The following is a 24,063-nucleotide window of genomic DNA, read 5'->3' as shown; positions in this document are numbered from 1 at the left end:
CAAAGCCTCTCTAAAGTACTCTGTGGTAATTCACTCATAGCTATTTTAACTGCTTCATGGTATTAAATAGGTAAAATCAATATTGGACCAGATAATGTTCACACTAAAAACTCCCACTGACTATATTAGGATCATGAAGTAGCCCTTTAAATCTACTCAGCCCAGCAATAATTATACTTCATCCTAGTATTAAAATGGCAACTTGATAACACAAAGTATATGTGTATATAGCTTAATTCTTACACTAAAATTATGATAGTATTTTGTAACACATCATTTTTCATTCCAGAATCTAAAAGTATTGTACAAACTTAGATTAACTGAGCTTTACACCACCTTGGTGAGGTTACATCTATTTAACAGCATGGTAACAGTGTGGTGCTGCATTACTAGTAATCAGTTAACAGCAATGGGACCACTTGTGAAGTAAAGTACTACTCAACAAAGGTAGTATACAAAGGTATCAAAATCAGGCCTGAAGTGGGTATTAAGAAGCTGCATGATCTAAGTCACAGGAACCCTGGCTCCTAATCCCTCTCAATTTCACTTAAATGAACAAAGTTCTAGTTATAATAGAAATAAAGCCATCACCATAGTAAAGTGTCACAAAATCAATGACCCTTGCTTTGAAAAATCAAAGACTTGGCTTGGCCTTGATATTTCCTGAAATGCATGAAGCAGCAGTTGGCCATTATTCAGTTACAATGTTCTATTCCACAGATATTATCTCTTATTTAAGCTTCCAGTGACCAGAATTCTGTTTCATCAGTTTTATTTTGTCACTGTCTAGATACTGCAGGTTTGTTATTTTTAACACATATTTTTATATTGTTGCAGCTCGGCAGCAAAAATAAAAATACAATTTTTTGTATTTTTTGCCAGGCACCATCCTCCTCTCCCAAAAGAGCAACAAATAAAAACAGGTACATCCTTCAATAAATTACAATTAAGATACTAAAAACTTATACTTACCTGTGTCATTTCTCTAATAGAAGTAATACTATCCAAAGCTTTCATGACTCGATCATAATTCTTCTTCTGATGTAATGTAAAATAAATGAATATTTAAATTTTTTTGGGGCGGGGGCTCTTTTATATAAAAGTACTCAATCAGTGCTCTGAGTTCATATACTTTTGGTATAAAACAACAATTCAGACCAATGACCGACAACCAAGCCTTCTCATATCTCTACATCCAATATTCTTCTTCCATCCTACACATCAAGTCATCCACAACCCAGGAAAAGTCTGGAAGACAACTGACGCCAGTAACTTTTGTTTAAATTCACTAGAATTCACTGTAAACAAGGAAATCCACTGTGTAAATTAGATCAATTTATCAACAAATTTTAATAACTATATATGGGTCTGACAGTTATTTAAATATCAGGTTCTGTTGCTGTTCAACAGAACATGGCAGCAGATTGAGTGGAGTGAAGGGCCAGCAATGAATCAGTTAAAAACCCTAGGAAATTCGAGAGTGCCACTGTTTGGCCTTTGTTCAAAAAAGGTGAAATCTACCCTTATGTAGAGTTCCCAATTAAGCTGTTAAAATAGGGCCTCGGTGGGATTTAAATGCTGTGCTGGTTGCATTGGTCTTGTGCAAGCCCTCCGATTGCAAGGAGTGAATTTCATTCAAAATGAATAGAAAGGTCTACCATTGTATGGTAGGCAATATTCTTTACCTTGTTAGGTTTCAGAGTGGTAGCCGTGTTAGTCTGTACCAGCAAAAACAACAAGGAGTCCTTGTGGCACCTTAGAGACTAACAAGTTTATCTGGGCGCCCATGAAAGCGTATGCCCAAAAATTTGTTGTCTCTAAGGTGCCACAAGGACTCCTCATTGTTTTTACTTTGTTAGTTATTGCTTGGGAACTCTCTGAAGATGAAAAGTACTACACATGTTTAATTTATTTTATTTATTTATTCATTATTTTAAAAATTTATAATTTAAGATATAATCATTTTACAAACAAGAACTTTAGAAATGTAAATAAAAATAAGCAGATTTAGAGCCACATGGTTAAATCTTCCCAAAGGCGAACTTCGCTTTGATGTGTGTAATATGCTCCCAGATAAACAAATTTTGCATCCACAATTTGCACCCACAAACAGGAAGACTGAAAGTTTACCTCTAGACAGCTTCAAAATGACATTTTATATTGTCTAAAATATTTCATAGGTTCCATGGCTACACTGTTGTACATATACTGTATTTTAAATCTATACCTGTCAGTGTGAATACACATTATCCTGTGGAATTGGACCTGGCTTTGAAATCTAAAACATGACTAAAAGCAAACATTACCTGTTGAAGAGACAACTACTTACCCTTGGATTAAAGGCCAACATCTGAGGGTCATTAGGATCACTTACAGAAGGATATGGCTCAAAAAGACAACTTTCGGGGTGTATTCTAGTCGCGATCGACACATGGATACTAATAAGTCTACCACCTAGAAATAATAGAGAATCATACATAAAGAAATGTCTCTTCACAGAAAACTATTTATTTGAGATTCAATAATCTATTCGTCTCCCCAGAATTATCTTCCGTCTTCCTGCGTCATAGAATTTCTTCTTTGATGTTGTGTCTTTAATTATTATACAAATGATATGAATTCCAATGCTGAACATTTGTTTGAAAACCATAAGTCATAGGGGTGGTAATCCGCATTTTGTAATAACAGCTGCCTGTGAGTGATTCATATTCATATTTAGTCTGCATCTTTGAAATTTGACTTAACCCAGTTTTGAAAATCTTTGTGGACACAATGCCTCAGATTCACTAGCTTTATTCCCTGAATAGCTTGTACAATATGGCTGTGGATATACAGTAGCATCTGATTTACAATGTTATATAGTTGGGGTAGTGTAGCTCAAGTCACAATTATACCCTAAACTTGAATAATAGATTGCATTTTGTTCAGGTTAAAATATTTTCCACATGTTTAGATGAGCTATCTGAATCATTGTCTCCAGATCCCTAAGGGGTTTAATGATATTTCTCATCTCAAAAATATGCATTTTACTGTATGTTTTGAGGATCTTTTATAATGCACAATTTGGCCATACAGTGGTTTTGAGGCATTTTGTGAGTAAGCGGAGTCCAAGGACTAATAATTATTATGTTTCAGCAATTTTACTTGAGAAGAAACTTAGGTTTGTTGACAAATGTCTTAATACTTGGAGGAATAAGCGGTACGGTCAAGAAAATTGATAAACATGTCATATACTGACAGAACCTATCTGTTGTATACAGTGCATTTATATTATACACAAGCAGGAAAGAACATTTTAATTAAAAACTTGTGTTTCGAAAGTATAAACACTGCTGTAATTAAAGCACTAATGGCTTTAATTATAGCCACTGAAATCTTTCCATTCACTTTAATAAGCTTTGATCAGGCCTTAAAGTACAAATCATATTTAAACTCCCCAAATGGACAAAGGTTTCGTCCTAAATATACTGTAATGCAGAGTATATGATTTACCATGGAGCAAATCCTAATTCCTCTTGTACATACTGTGGAGTCCCCAGATGCAGCAAAACTAGGAGGAGGAAGAAAGCTCTACAGGGGGTATGCATACCTGTGCACAATACAGCAGATAACAGCTAACAATCTTGCTCAAGGATGAAGCAAGAATGGGATGAGGGAGGGCCGCAAAGACAGGGTTGGTGGATCTGCACTACATAGATCCACAGGTCATTGCTCCCCTGTAGAATAGAGTTGTAAAAAACCATGGCAACTATTGTCTTTTAGATTTGGCAATAGTGGAACAGGTCTGGCCCAGGCTGAGAGTTTCTTCTTCTTGCACTCTGAAGAGATTACAGCATAGCTTGGAATGTTTGTGCTGTGCACTGATTTCCGGATTTGCCCACGTTACTGCATGTACATGTGCTTGTGCATTTTTAACATTTTTAACAGTTTTAAATAAAAATTGCATCACAAATTTCATAATTTGAAAATAAGGTTAAGGATGAGATGAGTTTTGTTTAAGAAGTGCTTGTAATTCCTCCAATCATTCCAGATGGACTGTATCTTGACTCATCATCAAGCTGTTCTAAAAGTTATCAGATCCGAATCACATCCAGGGAAATACAAATGAGTTCCCTTTAGAAAAGCAGAATGAAAGTGAGAATCATCAGGAAAGAGAAGGAATTGTACAGTAGTGAGTCACATTGTTTTCCCTTCTCCCCCTCTGCTATCTTGGCATGAATGAACAATCTTCTCTGATAAAAACTATTCTGGCAATTGAAATAACTGGATACTTCATATGCCCTGAAGAAGAAGGCTACTTTAGCAATTCCCTCCCCCAGGTTTCTAATGAAAAGTTTAAAATCCACAGTAATATTAAGATGTTCTATTTTCTTCCAGTTTACAAAACCTACAGATATGGAGAACTTTTTCAAAATTAGATATTTGTGGCTGATGCTCCAAAAGACTCTAAGGGTATGTCTACATTTTGAGCTGGCAGTGTGATTCCCAGTGTGAGAAGACATACTTGTGCTAGCTCTCACAGAACTAGGGCACTAAAATTGAGTGCAGCTATGGTCGCGTAAATACGCACCCAGAGTCTCTGATGGGCATGCACTCTGGACAACTAGCTCCTCTCATACTGCCACAGTTACATTCTATTTTTAGCAAGCTAGTGTGAATGTGTCTCCTCTCGACTCCAGCTCAATGTGTAGACATATCCTAAGAGAGTTAGGTGTCCAACTCCTAGTGAAATTCTAATCTATCTCTGTGGCACCAATCCTCAGAAATCTGCTTAGAGAAACCCTGCTTTACCTTACTTTTTGTAGAAAGAGTCATTGACTCCTATACCATTCCCCACCCTGCTCCTGGAATTGGCATGGCATGGGGGAAGAGGACATACCTTGAACTTACTAACCACCCACTGATTCTCTCTGGGACCATTGGCAGTTGGTATAATTCAGAGCATCTTGAAGTCTACTCTAAATTAAACAGGAAACCAGGCCATGCTCAGGACTTGGGGAGTTGCCATTACACTCTTTCCCCCAAGAGATGTGCTGCGTGTGCTCTTGGCCATAGCGAGGAGCAGGTAATTGTTTCTGAGACTGTTTGGTACAGCACCTGCTTTTTAAAAAAGAAGCCAAGGGGAGTCTTGGGAATTGCAACCTAGTGAGGGTCACCTTAGGGTATAATGAAAGGGTAACAGAAGAAGAGGATAGAATTTCAAAATCAGAACCTAAATTTAGGCTTCAAAGTGAAATGGTCTTATTTTCCAAGTGCTGAACACTCAGAAGCATCAATTAAAGTTAACTGAAGCCAGGGGTCCTCACTTTTTTGAAAATCAGGCCGTACACATCTGTTTTTGGAAATCATGGGACGAATATAGCAACCCCAGTGCGTAATACTTCACTCACCCCCCAGGGCTTTGTAATGAATAGTGCCCTAACTTATAAGTTCTTAAACAATTTTAATTAAATATGATAAAAGCCCACTGGAAGATACAATTTAATGGATTTTCTGAAGAAAAATATGAAGAAAATAAATAACTACAGGGTAAGGAGCAATATCCTGCCATACTATTACAAACAAATTTAGAGTAAAAAAACAAAGTTATGTTAAAAGGGCTGCTCCTTTGAATGGAGAGAAAAAACAGTATAGTAACAATGGATCAGGACTGTCCCACTGTATTAATAATCAAAACAACAGATGTACATGGACACCTGTATCCCAACACCATGAAAAGAAGAGGGCTTAGTATTGCCTGAGAGTAACAATTGCTCTTTAAGATAAAATAGGAAGTATCTCCAAGAAGATAAATGGACAGTCCAGTCATTTCACCTAACCAGGTGACCAAATTCAATCTCAGCAGAAGAAGAATTCAATTTGCAAAAGCTCTTAGCATGGCCTAACTCTGCCACCATTGAAAATCAATGGTAAACGTCCATAGGCTTCACAGGAACAGAATTGGGGACTACCTAATGAACACCTTAAAATATCCCACCCATACAGTAAAGTACTGTAATCACATCTTGCTGGTCTCTGCACACATTGATGGAGTACATAAGAGTTAGCAAAGAGCAGAGATATGAAAAAAGTTAGTAAAAATGGATTAATAGAAATTACTGGATGTGCTATACAAAATTTGACACATGATAACTTATATAGCTGTACCTGAGCCCCAGTGGCAATTTCATCTGCAGCTTCATTCATTACTCCTAGAGTTTGGAAAGCAAAAACACACAGCTCCCGTTCACATACTGTGGGCTAAGAAGAAAACAACAACAACAAAATGTTTATTGTGTTTTTATTCCAGTTTGTAAGTATTAATTTTTCCATGTACCACCTAAAATATAAATATAAACCATGCATATTAATTCCCATTTAATGCTATTCTTATTCCTGTACAAAAAACTATATTAAAATAAAATGTTGAGAGCACATATCAGTAATTTAGAGGAAATTGCATTATAGGGATGTTGTAATTATCCCAAAACCAAATGTTATAAACTCAGGATATTCACAGTTCTGGTTAAATTTAAAAGAAATCCATACATCTTACACTATGAAAATTCACAGTGAGAGCACCCAAATAACCTTAACTCTGCTCTATCAGACTCTTAAAAACTTCCCATATAATTAAAACCCACTTAAATCTTCTGCAAAGGCTACACTGAATACTTTTCCCCTGCCTGGATAAATAGTAATTCTTCACTTTTATTCTTCAGAACTGAAAATTTCTCCGTCAGTGTCTGTGCTATTCTGTTACTGAGATCATTTGGGACAAATGAAAAGGTCTGACAGTGGGTGCTAAATTTCTTAAACACACCTACCTTAACTTTATTCCTAAACTAAAGATTTACTTGTAAATCTTCAGAAAATTCATTCTGTATTCATACAGTAACTGCTGTAAGTGCATCCGATGAAGTGAGCTGTAGCTCAAGAAAGCTTATGCGCAAATAAATTTGTTAGTCTCTAAGGTGCCACAAGTACTCCTTTTCTTTTTGCTGTAAGTGTGAAGAAGATAATGCTGCATTTTTCATATATAATGAAGAGGATCAATCCCTGCTTTAAATGCAAAATTCACTTCATCCTTAACTATGGAGCTATGCCTGACACCTCCATCTTTTATTAAACCATTCATTCATAATGGTTCAATTACACTTATTTAACAAAACAGAAACAAATATAACATATCAAAAGAATTAGAAGTCTTGTCCATATGGCAATTTAATGCATGGCAAGCTGGGGTATGAATCTCCAATGCTCTAGCCTGTTGTTCACTTAGTGACCATGTGGATTCTGCTGCCACAAAGTGAAAGTTCTGTAGTGTGCTTTGATCTGCTGTTGTTTCAAACTATGGAACTTTTAGTACATGGAAGCAGCATCCACATGGATACTTAATGAGCAGCAGGCAAGAGCGCTGTAGAGTTACACCCCAGCTTACAAAATAAGCCCTGTATGCAGATTCACATAAAGCAAAAAGGATAGAAACAACAACAAAAAATCAACATAATTAAGTTTTAATTAAAGAGAATAGGCTCTCTAGGTTTTCCAATAGGATACATTTTATTAGCAAACCCTTGCTCATTACTAAAAGATTATTACTAGATTCACATATTTAAGGCCAAAGTTGTCGATAACATAAATATTCAAGAATTAGTGAACAGTAAATTGAGGCAAATAAGCACATGAAAATAGGTTAGATCCCTTCTTGGAGTTTATTGTAATAAACAAGAAATTTCTACTTCAACATAGAAATGGTCTAACATGTACTTTTCAGTTACTGCTTGGTGAGTACACTATATTTAACAATTACTTATGAAACTTAAAATTATGTCAAACAGGAAACTATTATGCCAGGTACCACTGAAAATCTACCACTGAAACACTATGAGTCTTTCACTGCTATGATAATAAATGAAGAATATCTCTAAGTTCAGACACTGATGCCAATGTCTATAGAGAGCATTCAGCAGAAATGAAAAATGTACCAAATGCTGCATGAAACAAACACAAAATTTAGCTGGATTTTATTTCAAGAACTTACTTAATCAGTAATAAGCATATGCTATAATTCTGCTCACTGTTTCATAGCCCCTAAAATATGCACTAGTTTAGATTCAAAGATTTTTGATTTACAGAACCACTTGAAATAAGCACTGAAACATTGTCATCATGGTTGCTTTAGAAGAGCTATCATCTTTCAGGTCTAATAGCGTGTCATATATTTATTTTATCTGCTATGTTACATTGCATTAGGTAGCAGACTAAGCCTAACATGATCCAATTCACTGTGCCACTGCACATTGGACAAAAGGTATTTATTATTGCCATTATTCCTATCCTTACACATTTCCAAAGGTGATTTTGCTATTCACATTAGTGGGAAAAGTATAAAAGAATTCCTATCTTGACTGTTATGAATAACCAAAATTGTTCTCTGATTCAATTTCACCACACAGTAAGGCACGGACAAAATCCAGCTATGCTTGCCATAAAGCAAAAGAATTCATAGTGTTTTGTAATCTGCCCACCTTTAGCAGTGTAATAAGTTATCATGAAAGTTAAAAGTGACATACAAAGGGGGAAAAAATTGGGTGTGTGTCCTTTTTTTTTCTTTTTTCAAAGACACTGTGATGACTAGAGGGCCTGTGTAAATGATGACATCATGAGAAGCAGGAGAGTAAAAACTGAGCTGGTAAGAGGTGATGGGATTTTAAGTCAGGCTTATAAAATTCTTTGTATTTTATTTGTTTTTGCTAACTCCTATTTAACTTCAATGCCTAATGAACATGTTTGAATGAAAGAAGTCTAGTTAAAGATTCCATAATTTCCACCTTTCAGTTAAGGTTTTAAAGTTTTAAGAGCTCACAATAAACATATTTTTTACCTCCCTCTGGGCTTCCAACAAAGCAAATAAGACCAGACTTTACATTCCTGATATTCTTAAATTAAAAGTTGAGCAGGAAACACCCCTCCCCCAAAAACAAACAAACAAAAATCTGCCAGTCTTCTTTATATAAATATAAATCATATACATTATATAAATCATAAAGAAGTAAAACACACAGCACGAGTCTAATTTTTCTTAAGATCCTTTACAGATCAACTTTTAACTAAGCAATGGTCCTGGGAGAAGTGATTGTTTTAAGATCAGTTCTTTTATTTCTTGTTACAAAAAAATGATATTTTTTTGACACTCATCAATAGGCCAGTCTATATATTCCTTCCTCCCATGATGTTACTGCAGTGAGAAACTAATAAAAGTTAGACTAGTAATAAATGAAGAAGCAATGATAAAGGCTTAGTGTTATAAATTCTTTGATAAGGTATTTATATGGAACATATAAGGTTGAGTTCTCTGTACTTATCTGTGTTGACTCTTCAGAGGAAGAGTATAATAGCATGCAATCAGAAAACTGAGACTGAGTGGGAAAAGGTAAGCTGCTGCAGCCTCTAGAGGGTAAGTGTCTTGGCTGGTCATATCGATACCAGGCAGAGTATAAAAGGAAGGGGAATCAAGATTTGCTATGTCCTTTTGTGGATGACTAAAGCCAGGGAGGCCTTTGGGGAATTCCTGCCCAGTGGTTTTTCAGTTTATTTTCTTTCTGGTTTTGTGACTGGCGGATAATAAGCCCTGAGGAAAGAAGAGCCTTAAAAGCACTGAAACTTAGAGCTTTCTTTCCATTCCCACCCACTAATTTACACTGAGCTAGAAACATACTTAAAATAAAAAATGAAAGATATATTGAGTAGTAAGCTGATTCCAGGAACCAGGGCTTTAAGAAAATTGCAAGACTTGTGAGAAAATCATGAGAACATTTAGCAATATTGTGAGCTGCTTACAAAAATTCAAAAATGGTAAGGCGGCTGATATGTGCTGATGTGTGACCACTGCTTTTTATGCAGACCAGTCTCCTTGAACTCCCATTGTCTGTTTGTTGTATCCACCTCTTGTCTCTTGTCCTGTATTTGGACTGTAAGTGTCTCCAGGCAGGAACTGTCTTTTCTTTCTGTTTTTGTACAGTACCTGGCACAATGTGGTCCTGGTCCATGATTGGAGTTTTTAGGTGCTACCACAATACAAATAACTAAGTAAATAAATATATAAAATAAATAAACTTTAAATTGGTACACCCCATTTTGTGGATACTTTTATTTTGGTTTACGAACACTTAATATTGATTTAGCTTACATCCATTTCTAAACTGATTTAGTTAAATCAGTACAATTTTCTTGTCTAGACCAGTGGTTCTCAAACGTATTTGATCGTTTACTTTCCCACTGCTGCTAGTGGTGGCTCCCTGGCCACCCAGCTCTGAATGTGCACACTAAGTTTTTTTTCCCCTCAAGCTTTTCATGCCCCCAATCCTGCCTGCCCTCCCAAGCAGGGCACAACCCCCAGTTTGAGAACCTCTGGCCTAGACAAGATGATGTGTAGACGTGGTCTCTTGGACAGTCAGGACTTAAGCCATACAGGGTTTTACATCACTTTGGATTCATAGATACTAAAGCCAGAAGGGACCATTCTGATCATCTAGTCTGACCTCCTGCACAACACAGGCCACAGAATCTCACCCACCCACTCCTATGAAAAACCTCACCTATGTCTGAGCTATTGAAGTCCTCAAATCATGGTTTAAAGACTTCAAGGAGCAGAGAATCCTCCATCAAGTGACCCGTGCCCCATGCTACAGAGGAAGGTGAAAAACCTCCAGGGCCTCTTCCAATCTGCCCTGGAGGAAAATTCCTTCCCGACCCCAAATATGGCGATCAGCTAAACCTGAGCATATGGGCAAGATTCACCAGCCAGATACTACAGAAAATTCAATTGCATCCAGAAATTAACTGGAAGGAATCCACTGTAGTCGACAGAGTATATATGCTAACATTCACCACTGAGAATGTGTGCAATTTCTTTCTGTACTGTCTGAAGAACAGAATTGTCACTCTCTCTAAGCAAAAACAACTTATTACAGAACAATCAACAGTCTGAAAGGTATTTTATTTTAATCAGGATACAGAAAAGAAATGGAAGGCCATTTAGATGACCATCACGAAACTGTTGGCTGAGTGAAGAACATCAGTGCTGAAAGACCATTCAGAGGGATAATTATTCCAGTGGGAAAAAGCCAGAGGAAAGTAAGAGCCCTGGTTTCTAACAGGCTGAGATTGCAAGTTCCAAGGAACAGAAGGCAAAAATGGTATGATTTTATAGCCCTGTAGGGTTATCTGAGTTTTCTTTTCAGCTATCCCCTCTCTCCACACTCAAAAGCACTTTTGAGAGTGTCACAGCTGCTATGAACAAGAAAGAAAACTCTATGATTATTCTATCTGCTATAAGGCAAGTGGCATTGCCTCAAATGATGGCCGGGAATAGCAGGTAAGTCTTCCAACTACAAAAGCATGTGCTTAGTATTCCCATATGTGAGGTTCATGTTGTCTAATATAATTTCCAGGCAACCTTTAAATTAACTGCAACAAAAAAACAACAAACAAAATACTCAAAACTCATGTTGACCTGGTTTAGCTTATCAGTTTCTAAAGCTTTCTGAAGTTGTGCTCAGAAGAGCAATGTGTCATCCTCTGAAGTACTCTGCGGGATGCCATACACACACTAATGAGGCTGGAACATGACTGGCACACCTAAATACTATTGATCTAAAAATACTCAAGGAAGGCTACTTACAGCACATGTCATAAATGCAAAGGTGAAACCATTACAAATCTTCTCATTTCCTAATGAATGAACGGTAGTGGAGATAAGATTTATCTTCAAATATATGTTCTGGTTCAGCTTCTGACAAGGAAGGTATAGGGCTGCCTTAGGAGAAAAATGTCTCTGGTTTTACCTTGATTACATTCGGTAAGTGCTGATATGATGCTGTAGTATTGGCAACACTCACAGTATGCTGGAACAGAAGTGAAAAATGCATCTAGTTTGTGGAATCTGTTGCAAGTGAGTCTTGAGCTTTTTATGTGTATTTCATGGCTGATTTGGTGGTGGGTCATATACTGAGTGATGGCAACATAAGATAGATTTGCTAATCTCCAGTTTGTGAGCTCATCCCATCTAAATGGCAATTATATTCTAAATAAAGATATACTACCATAGAGCTAAAACATCCAGAGCCTACCAGGGCCTTCTTTTGTCTTGTATATACCACACAACTATGCCAGACTGGTCTCCAAGCTGTAATTTAAGGGCTAAAATTTTCAAATGTCTATATTGAGCCTACAGGAACCCCAGCTATGTCCCAAATTCCACAACTCAATGTATAAATGGTTATTTGTGAAGGACGTTGGGTGGCGGATGCTAATGCGAGATCTGTTTACTTTTGGCTGGTGTAATTTAAATGCCGAAGGAGAAATCTGTTCTAAAGGAGCAATTCTCATTAACTGCAACAGGAGTAGGAGGAAGCTGTATTGTCGGTACAACTCTGGACTATTACTTTTGTCCTCCCTGCCTATAACACAAGGACAAGGAACAGTCATTAAATTAAAAGGGGGAGAAATGAAAACTGATAAAAAGAATTACAATGTGCAATTACGGTTTCAGGAGTAGCAGCCAGTTAGTCGTATTCACAAAAAGAAAAGGAGATACTTGTGGCCCCTTAGAGACTAACAAATTTATTTGAGCATAAGCTTTTGTGAGCTACAGCTCACTTCATCAGATCTGATGAAATGAGCTGTAGCTCATGAAAGCTTATGCTCAAATAAATTTGTTAGTCTCTAAGGTGCCACAAATACTCCTTTTCTTTCAATGTGCAATTAGACTGTGTAACTCACTGACACATGAAGTCCCCAAGATAAAGAAAGATTCAAAAAAGGATTGTATATTTATATGGATATCAAGACTATCCAGAGCTAACATAATTTCTTGTAACACATTTTGTGGAAGGATATTAAACCTCATGATTCAAGATTTAAGCCAATCTTCAACTATTGGAGATTAAGATGAGACCCAATGTGAGGAGCAGATTACCCCACATCTGACAACTGCATGGTTCTGACAACTGCCTCTGAAGTGAATCATATTGTCCGCTGTCAGAGACAGGAACTTGAATTAGGTGGACATGGAGTCTGATCTGGTCTGGCAATTCCTATGGTCCTGTGATTCAAGATATTTAACTCCTGGTTCTGCCACAGGCTTCCCCTAAACTTGGACAAGTCACTTCAATTTTTTTTCTGTGCCTCTGTAAAATGACAAAGTTTTCAGATATTACAGAAATGGGAGCCATATAAATAACTATATAGATAAACAGGGTGGCACTTGTGTAACTGATAGCAGAATTTGGCCCTTTGAGCTAAGTGTTCAATTCCAGGTTATTGGATGACCTTCCAGTTTCAACAGAAATATTATCCTGAAACACAGAGTATTGGGTTGTTCACCATTTCTACTGCAGGAGGCGCAGGACCAATATAGACTGTGCCATATGTCACAATTTTGAATTCAGGTTTTCTTGTTGGAAATGGAAGACAATAATGTACAGAAAAGATAGTGACCACTGTAATAATGAATACTCTGCTGTAAATATAGATCCCAAGTGCTCTACAATAATACCTTGAACCAAGGAAGAAAAATACTGCCCTATTTCCACTAAAAGACAACTTGCCTACAAATTCACTCAAGCAAGAGATTCCAAATCACAGAGTTCTATATTAATCGATTAACATATTTCTGGAATAATAAAAATCTGGTTATGACTCCACTGAAAAACACTACATCATAGAGCAGAGGTTCTCACCGCCACCCACTCGAATTTTATCACCATCTTGTTAAACTATTAATCGTACTGGTAGGTGGAAATGAGGAAAATCTGTTTTTTTCTCTATTGTGTTTCCTACCATTCTCCAACTGTTCAACATGGATACTCGGGATGCCAGTCGTTGCCGATAATGTGATATGAAGGAGTAAACCATGGGGAAAAAGTGGGTTGAGCCCTGAAAAGTAATCCAGGCATCCCTTAGTATCTCCATGTCTTTATAATGGAGCAGCCACCAGGAGTGTGGAATGCTATTTTCCAAAATGCCTAGGCATGCAGAAGGCTATGAAGGCTGGAATAATGTGGTGACACTGCAGCAGCCTTTCCCATTTACTTTATATGCAGCCAATGAGAAAGACTGCTCCAATGGGAGAGGAAGAGTTGCCAATTGAGAGCCTGAAATCTGGATCTCCATCTCTGGAACAAAAGAGGGATTGTAAGGAGCCACCCGAAAAAATAAACAACATCCCATTCCCCGAAGATCACATATTTTCCTTAGTCCCCAATCTTTAGTGACAATGCCCACTCCCACAATGCTTTACTCCTTTCAACCACCAGCTTTAAAAAACCCATTTCTTCTTAAGGGTGGTGAAATGTTTGTGACGCTTTTTCACTAACAGAGTCAGTGGTGTGTACATGCTATAGTGATGGGTGCATTAGAAAGGCCAAAGACAGACAGACAGGCACTTTGGGCACCTTTTTTAACAAAATATTTTCTGGCAAATCTGCCACTGAAATAAAAAAAAAGCTCCTCTTACTAAAAACACAATGGTAAAATTACACACAAGGAGACTTAAAATGTCATCTAACTTCCAAGGAATTGCACAGAGCTCATGTGTAAAAAGACAGCAGGACAAATGGAATTGAAAGACTTCAGAAGTGTAAGTAATGTGTGTGAGTGCGTGCCTATAATGATAATACTTTGCACTTCTATAGAACCTTTCCATTCCAGGACCCCCAAAAGAAAGCAAGTATTTGCAAACATAAATTGCAAATGTGCGCTTCAGTGTTATAAAGTTTGGTTGCCACAGGTGCAAGTAAAAAGATCAAAGAGAAACCAGCAGAAAGGTAGTGACACAAACATAATGCAGAGGATCAGGTCATCCACTTCTCTCTCCACCTCCCCTATGTGCGTAGGTAGACTCCTGAAAAGGATGTCCTCAGGGATCAGGGAGTGCTAAAGGAGCTAATGAAAAAGTAACAGTGACAGCTAACATCACTAGTACTAGTAGCAGCTAAAACTGGTTTGCTGTTGCAGCTAGCCATATGAGTGGCTTTTCTCATCACTTAATACGAGGATGAGAAGACTGCATGGGCAAATACAATGTCTCAGTATTAGCGTACATCATGGCCATGAAGAAAAGTCTATAATGTCAGGAAGGCCCTTTATTCGCTACTGTGAAGTGGTAATTCAACTCTGATCAGGTGTTCTCTATTAATTTGACTTCAAACTTTCCATGTGATCAGAGCACATTCAGCACAGCTGGAAGCACTGTTACCTATAGGAAGGCAGATAGAGAGCAAGCAGAAATAAATAATCTAATAATCTCTTTCCTGAAACTGAGTAATGTTTCACCAAAAATCTCACAGTATTCATGTAAATTTTTAAAAGCACTCCTGAAGAACATGTTAGAAATCATGACACTGGGCAGGGTATAAGAACCTACATAGATTAAATACATTAGATTAAGTGGGTTGGAAAACGGACTTATTCTATTACCCTCACCCCCAAATTCAGGTGATATGTTCTGCCTTTCTTCTCTTCTTTGTCCTATGGTATAGTTGCAGTCTGGGCAGAAGAAATTATACTGGTTTCAACTTCAAGTCTTTTCAAATGAACAGATAATACAGATTCTGTCTGTGATCTCAAACTGTGCAGGGCTGGATCTGATCACTGCTTGGCTCTAAGGCAAATCTGTTATGCTGTAGTGATGTTGGGGGCTTGTTCTTCAGAGGCAACAGGGAACCAATTCCACACCATAGCACCAAAGGGCAGGGTACGACTGGAGGTGGCTTTTTTCAGAGAAGAAAAGGTAAAAAACAAGGTATTGAGCACTTGTGATCATGAAAGATCCTGCAGACCTCTGGCAAGAAATGGGGCATTAATTCCAGTATACTGGTCAAACTCCAGCTTGGCTAAATACATTCTGCATACATACACTTTTCACTGTAGTTCAGTTATTTTCCATTCCATTCTTAAACCCTGTTGTGTAGTACTTCCAACACACTCGCTGTTGCATTACACACCAGGGTGGCTGAATTTCAGTAGTGGTTGAGTAATAGATATATACACATGGGGGTGAAATCTTGGCCCCACTGAGAATGGGAGTTCTACAATTGACTTTAACGGGGCCAGGATTTCACCCACAATGAAATCACATTTGGAATCCTTCAGGCTGAAAAGCATTCTGAAAAAGTAAGGTTATTATTATTGTTATAGATATATCAGCATTACCATCTTAGAATTGGTTTCAGAGTAGCAGCCGTGTTAGTCTGTATTCGCAAAAAGAAAAGGAGTACTTGTGGCACCTTAGAGACTAACAAATTTATTAGAGCATAAGCTTTCGTGAGCTACAGCTCACTTCATCGGATGCATCCGATGAAGTGAGCTGTAGCTCACGAAAGCTTATGCTCTAATAAATTTGTTAGTCTCTAAGGTGCCACAAGTACTCCTTTTCATCTTAGAATTATTTGTGGTGCTATCAGTAACAGGGACTTCAAATATTGTCTTTCAGAGTATTTGATTGTTTACATCCAGCTGCTGAAAAGTTCAGAGCAGAGACATCTGTTCAAGGGTGCTGCTTTTCAAAGGAAATAATGTCACATTTAGTTTTGCAGAGCTTTTCTATGTTTCTCTGCTGATTCCTCTGCCCTGTTTTTGGAGAGAATGTAGTCTGAGATTTCAACACAAGGTGGCACTCTAGAGGAGATTTCTCAATTCAAAGAAAAAATTTTTATATGGTTTTAGAGTAGCAGCCGTGAAGTGAGCTGTAGCTCACGAAAGCTTATGCTCTAATAAATTTGTTAGTCTCTAAGGTGCCACAAGTACTCCTTTTCTTTTTATATGGTTTTGTTTCTCATCTGACTGAATACATTCTGGGAGGTTCCTGCTCATTGTAACTGTCCCATGTCTCTTTAAGATCTATTCAAATGATGCTAGTTTGTTCTAATGTCCTTGGCTATTGACAGATAAAAAGCACAGAGACAATTTGATAGATGGTACATGCATACTATAAACAGTGTTATGTAAAGGCTGAGTGTGATATATTTTTAGTATACATATTTTAATCAGATGCTTAAATTTAATAAACACTTTTGTTAATGATTCATCAGCTCATTATATTTAAATGTTTGAAATAAAAGTACTATTATCATATGCTGGATTCCTAAAGCAGTCTCTTTCTTTAGTACCATATCAGCTCAGCTGTTGCATTATTATAATATTTACCCCTTCCCTAGAATATAAATATTAGCCCTAAAGTAATGGGAAGATTTTCAAACTGCATTAAAGAGATACTACTACCCTTTTATTATAGCACCAAAATGCAACACAATTTCTTTATTATATTTCTATCTTTCAGTTTCCAAAATACACCTGTACTAAGCTATTGGGACCAAATTACCCCTCTTACTTTGTGGCTGAGGGAGATGAAAATATTGCAGACCTGGAGTGAATAGGAGACACAGAAGACAGAAGAGTTGCCTCTGCAGCATCATTCTGCCTACTCCTGATCTGATAAAAACTTCTCTCTCAGTGATCCAGACGTTGTAGAGTGGAGAGGAGGAAAAAATGATCCCAGTCTCACAACCTCAACACCCATCACTCTCTCTGATATTCTAAGCATTAATTAGCCTCTTACAGTTTGTAAGGCAACTTCTACCTTCTCTGTATGTATATAGATATCTTCTTATTATATGTTCCATTCTAGCATCCAATGAAGTGGGCTGTAGCCCACGAAAGCTTATGCTCTAATAAATTTGTTAGTCTCTAAGGTGCCAAAAGTACTCCTGTTCTTTTTGCGGATACAGACTAACACGGCTGCTACTCTGAAACATCTCAGCATTAACTTACTCCCAATTGGTTCCCCCAATTCAGTATGCACCTTCTACACAGAACCCTCACATGTAAACATATTGGGGAAAGCATTGCCTTTAGTTCTTTCTTCATTTAGTTTACATATCAATTGAATTGTTAACTTTTTAGGGCAGGAATTATGTCTCCTGTGCCTTGTACATCATCAAGGACAGAACTGGAACCCATCCATTGATCAGATGCAGAAAACCAATTACCAGGTACATTTTTTTTGTTTTCTACACAAATTATCTCTGTGTCTTCTCTTAAATCTCCTTTTTCTCACTTAACTTATGGCCCCCAGGTTTGCCATAGCGGTTTACCTAATGAATAACAGGTAGTCACATTATCAAATTGTGTATTTTATTGTAATTCTCCCTTATAGCATTCTAACAATTGCTTAGCTGACTGAATGGATAATCCATATAAAATGGCCTTCGTCTGATAGGTTGAAAAGTGAAAATCTCAGAATCCATTTTGTGACTGAAGTTTGGGATCTGAATTGAGATCCTAGATTGGGACCTTGGAGAGCTACTGGAATACAAATGTTTAATAATATTCATGCTCCAACTACCTCTGATGAAACACTGACAGAATTCTATACAATAAATATAGTTCCTTGGATAAACAAAACAGTGTGGCTAATCCCCCTGAGTTTTTGCAAATCTTGCAATATTGGTGTTTTACTTAAAGCTCCAGCTCATGAAGTCAGGTGATTTTGTGAGAACCTCAGCCTTCATTTTTTGTGTAGTACAATTTTAGTCGTCATGATTCTAGAGAAAAGTTTAAAAAACATGACCCAAGGATACCCTAAAGGCTAAAATCCAGGATGTAAATAAAAATAACCCAAGTTTTTTTTTTTTTTTGTAAATCTCATGATTTTTAAGCCATCTCATGCTTTCAGGGCCTTAACTCGTGAGTTCTCACTAGTGTGGAATACTGAAATAACTTTTCTCCATATATGCACAAAGTGAATCTTATTACAACTTTAAAAAAATGTTTTTTCAGTAGTACCCACAATGTGCTAGGTGCTTTCCAAACATTCAAGAAAGGGTAGTTCCTATTCTGAGGTGCTCAGAGTTTAAGGAGAGACAAGTAGATACATTAGGAGAAGGGGAACAATAGTAATTCTCTGCAAATGAGACCAATGAACATATATTCAGTAATAAGACATAAAACAAGATATGCAATAATATACAAAAGGAAGTCAAGTTAGTGTTGCAGAGGAACCAACACTTTGAATTCCTTGACCGCTGTGAGCCCACAAAGACTGCATCTCTCTTCAAACACCATGTCAGCAGCTGAGACCGACTGGACTGCTCTCACTGGCTGGAGCAAGTTGAAAAACCAATAAAAAATGTTGTTTTTTTGCAATATTTCCAAAAATGTCAAAGTGCTGACATTTCACTGACATTTTTCAATTGTTGAAAAATTTTGACAAGGTTTTCCAGATTTTTTTCTGGTCAAAAATTATTTTTTTTTGATTAATAATGTCATTGAAAATTTGAAAGTGGGGAAATTTTAAACAGTTCTTGGCTTCACAGTCTAAAACTTCATTGTCATGATCATTTGGGGTAGAGTGTTCTCTTCTGGAGAGCCCTTAATTCAGGAATTGCTTTGTGCATGATCTGACAGAGCTCAAGTTCGCTGTCCAAAGCATGATTCAAGGTGTAACTATTTACCAAGACTTGAAACAGTGGCTGAGCAGGACTGAGTTTCTGCAATGGTTTATGGTGTTTAAGTTTGCTATTATGTCAATCAAATTAATGTACATCGACTGCACTTTAAATTAATCCAATCTTGCCTAAGATAAACAGATAGTTACCTCAGAATTCTTGTATTTCCTATACTTATTGTCTTGACTTCTCCAAGTCAGCCAATTCTAAGTCAGGACTTTTGAGTCCATTACTCATTGCAAGAAAAATAAGTTGACCAGACTCAAGATATTTCTTCCTACTTTTTTTAAAATTCACAATGGCTAGATGGTGAATAAACTTTGGATCACAAACTGTACTTTAGTAAGTGTTGGTACAGAATCTAACACCCTACCACAGAGTCAGCAATAATAATAAAAAGAATAATACTCTTCTGCTATAATGTCTTTGGTTTAGTATCTGACATGAAAGCAGCTTAACACAGAGGCTAGATCCACACGATGCCACCGCTGGAGATGGCAGGTAGTGTACATGTAGCCACATGGCACAGTAAAAAGCAGGCTGTGTCCACACTGAGGTGCGTAGCTACCAATGAAAGGCTCTGGCAGAGGAAAGGAAGCAGTGAAAGGCTTCAGCAGCTTCCCACTGCCAGAGTGTTTCCTTGCAGTGAGTATTTTCCTGCAGTGGGGAAAGACTCCAGCACTGGGGATGCAGCGGGACACTGCACTGCTAAAAATAGTACTGTAGACAGGAAGACCTGGTCCGGGTAAGTAGAGAGCAGTGTAGTTTATGTACTCGGGTACATACCCACACCCCTCAGACATAACTTTACTTTACTCACCCAAACCATGCCTCTGGTCTACGCTGCTATTTATACCTGGGCTAGAGGTCTACATGCATATGTAAACTACCCACTGCTGAAAGAAGTGTGCAGGGTAGGTGTAACCAGATGCAAACAAGCCGATCTTTACTATGGCCTCAAGGAGCTCACCTTGTCTACATCACAAACAGATCTAGGTGGTTTCATTTCCTGGTATATGTTGAACCTACCAAATCTCTTAAAGGCACAGACCATTGCAATTAAACTGCAGGTTCAAGATTTCAAGGAGAGGGGGTGAGGGCACAATGGGCACCCACACTTTAACTCCCACTATGTCTGGCCTGAAATGCAAGACACCCCAGCAGCACTGAAAAGGAACAGGTAGGGGACATCATCCCTTGCACCGGTCAGGAGACCTATTTGGATGCATGGGGCTGAAAGAGATGCTGCATTGTCTGAAGGGAATAGCAGACATCGTACTCTTGCTACTTGCTAAGAAGCTCAGTGAGGAATTTTATCTCCCTGAGCTCCCCACCCCCGGGATGGTGCAGCTCTATACCATGACCAACAAATGGCTGTGCCCTATAGGTGCAAATACAACTAAATATCCACAACTCCTGCTTACCTCCAACAGAGATGGCAAAAGGCAAAGCTTCACACACAGAATTTCACCTTAGAAATTCAGCTCAAACCAAAGAGCTCTCAGCACATTTACAGTGATTACTTTCACTGTCTATTCCCAGCACGGAGCCACCCCAACCTATACCTCATGTTCTCAACACTGAGCATGGGTTTACTCCAGAACTCAGAGTTTAAGGGGGATCAGCTGTGCTGCAGCACAACAGAACTCTTCAGCAAGGTGTAGTCAGACTCTCTTGAGATTTTTTATCCAGACAAAAAAGTGCTCCGCAAGTAAAGTAATCCCAAAGCTGATTTTCACAAGGCAGTCTCCTAACTGTTACCCTTTTATGCTGGATTTCTTATCTCAGATTCATCCCAAGTTAAGGGGCTCAATGGAGGAGTAACTGAATGAAATTCTATGTTCTCTGTTTTACAGGAGGTCAGACTAGATATCTAATGGTCCCTTCTGGCCTTAAAATCTATGAAACCATTGAAAATTCCCCATAGAGTAGAACCTTGATTTTATGAACACCAGTCTGAAAAATGACCATTTATATGAACCATTTTTCTCAATGGTGGGGGGTCAGGGATTGAAACAAAATCACATAATGAAAGTGATGTTGAAACAAGTCTTTATCACTTCATGTACCGATACCTTTGGGGCACCGGAAATCACTGTGCAGTGGTTTGAAGGACCAGGAGAAAGCAATGGAATGCACCATACACTTCACTATACCCACTGTCATTGAGGTGTGCAATTTTATGAACTTTTTGATTTTAGGAACTCCTCAGTTCCAAATTAGTTCATAAAATAGGGGTTCTACTGTACTTTCTAGAGGGATATCTTAGAAATACTGAAAATACAAGGTATGGAGGAGGCATCAAACTGGGACACCTCATTTAATTTTTCGGAAGTTATTGCAGAATCTCATTGTATTCTCTGGCTTAGGTACCAGAATGATTGAGCTGGACCATTGACTAAGGGACTCCTCAGTGACTCCCAGCTCCAGCATCCCCTTAACTTCAATACTGATCTCTTCTCTTTTATCCTCCAGGATTTGATATGGTTTAACCTTCACCTTTGCTCCTGGATCCGTGATGATGTGGTGATTGATTTGTATGGCTCTTCCTAGAACAAATCATGGTTCCGTTCAATCATTTTGATGACCTCTATACGTTGTTCAGTGGTTAATTTGGGCCATATAGCAACTTAAAGGGGGAAAACCTGGAAGAAGCCTGGGGAACCTTTTTCTGACCCCTCCACCAGAAGTAGGTTTACACACCCTAGGAAGTCTTGTCCTATGAGCAGGAGGTATGTGAGTTTAGGGACCACTTAACTGCTGTTTCCCTTGTGTTTTCCTGAACTTCAATTTGTACAGGAATGGCTGGGCAGTAATTAACTTCCCCATGAACACGTTATCCATATGCGTTTGGCATGAGACCACTTGTTCCGCCTCATGTGCATTAAAAAAAAATCTTATCCAAATAGAATATTGTGATGCAGTGCAACCAGAATCACTTAAGAATATACTAACAGGTTTTTGTTGTCTATGGCTATTTAAGACATAAAAATATGCATAACATAACTCGGCCATGTTCAACTTACCCTCAGCATGGGGCCATTCTGAAACACATGTGGTTCGTCACAAACTACGCAGTATTCATTCAGCACTGGTATCCGCTGCTCAGCAAACTCAATAGTCTGAGAACAATGAAAGTGAGAACAATAACATCTGCTTAAAAATAATTAACAGACAGCTCCTGCTCCAAAGTGTTTTTAAAACGGATTAAGCATGACATCCTACCTGCACAAGAAAGCCATTGTCTCGTATTGGAATGCATTTTGCACCATAATTCGGCTGTAAGAAAAAAGGTCAAGCAACTTCAGTGCTAGAGCTAATTACAAGAGATGGTGCAAGTTTCTTGTGGAAATTGTAAGAACATTTGTATTTTTTTCTATGAAGGTCTGAGAATTAAACAATATTGGCATCTGGAACTATCTCTAGTTTTCATAGATGAGCCAAAATAAATTCATCTGTCTCTTTACCTCTTGCCTAGGGAGTTGAAAAAGAAAAAGAAAAAGAAAACCTGAAAAAGAAGCACAGGTACTTTGACTCAAAGTCAATGTACAAACATCTAAGCAATTATTTTAAAGATGAATAGAATTATTTATTTTTTTGTGTGTATCCTGCTTCTCTATACATATATAATATGGACTATGTGTTTAGAGTTGAATTACTAACATTCCCTTTAAAACAAAAAAAGTAGAAAATCTCTTTCCACTATACTTTTCATGAAACCTCTTCCTTGAGCCTCATCCTAACAAGTATCTATGCTCAGTCCTTCTTTCTGACACTTTATTTCGAAGTGTTACTTTGGAAGGTAACTTTGCTATGGTGGCCACTAAGAAGTGGAACTCCCTCCCCCTGACATCTGTCTAAGACCATCTTTTTTACTTCATTGGGAGATGGACCAAGCTGCTTATTTGTGGAACCTTTCTTTTCCTTCCCCAGCTGCTCTTTTCCTGTACAGCACTCCAAGTAACTTGGCAAGGCAGTGGAAAGGAACTAGGATTTTAACAAGTAAAGTGCCAAATAAAGTCCTGATGCGATTCCACTAAAGTCAATGGAGTTGTACCTGACTGAATAGAGGCTGATTTCCCTGAATATTCATGTATTTTGACAATAATATTATATTTATTAGTAGTTTTGATTTCACCAAAGTCAGTGGGATTATTTCTATTGACTTTAAGTATGAGTTTATTCAGGCCCCTAAAGCAGAGACAGTTCAGAGTGAAAAATGAATCCCAAACATAGGTGATAGTACGTAAAGCTCTTCAGTTCACCTTTAATTAATTTTGGTTGTACAAGTTACAGAAACAACCAAGTAACATGCACATAGCAGTTTCATAAGTCACACTATACTATTGCCTTTAGATACAGTGAAAGTTGCTCATAGTTGACTTATTAGGCTAATTTACCATGAGTAGGCTAAAACACTATTAATGTAATTTCATTACAGTTAAAATATTTAATAATATTTTAGACTTATATAACACCATTCGACCAAGGATCTCAGAATTCTGTTGAGGTGGTGAAACTGAGGTACCATACTTATCAATGGTAAAGCTGTGTCTAGAATGCAGGTCTCCTG

The 24,063-nt window shown here is 37.8% G+C and overlaps 1 protein-coding gene across 1 annotated transcript in view; it reads right to left on the bottom strand.

Moving 5' to 3' along the window:
• The window catches only part of PARP8 (poly(ADP-ribose) polymerase family member 8), a 172,145-nt gene that overhangs the window by 26,208 nt on the left and 121,874 nt on the right, over nucleotides 1-24,063 (bottom strand). Inside the window, 6 exon segments of the mRNA XM_043515040.1 lie at nucleotides 973-1,038; nucleotides 2,330-2,394; nucleotides 2,397-2,454; nucleotides 6,148-6,240; nucleotides 22,517-22,612; nucleotides 22,716-22,769. Of these exon segments, the coding sequence (XP_043370975.1) occupies nucleotides 973-1,038; nucleotides 2,330-2,394; nucleotides 2,397-2,454; nucleotides 6,148-6,240; nucleotides 22,517-22,612; nucleotides 22,716-22,769 (432 nt within the window).

Source organism: Dermochelys coriacea, chromosome 5, assembly GCF_009764565.3.
Source record: "Dermochelys coriacea isolate rDerCor1 chromosome 5, rDerCor1.pri.v4, whole genome shotgun sequence".
Lineage (NCBI taxonomy): Eukaryota > Metazoa > Chordata > Testudines > Dermochelyidae > Dermochelys > Dermochelys coriacea.
Note: the sequence above shows the minus strand (reverse complement) of the source record. Positions and strands in the feature narration are given on the sequence as shown.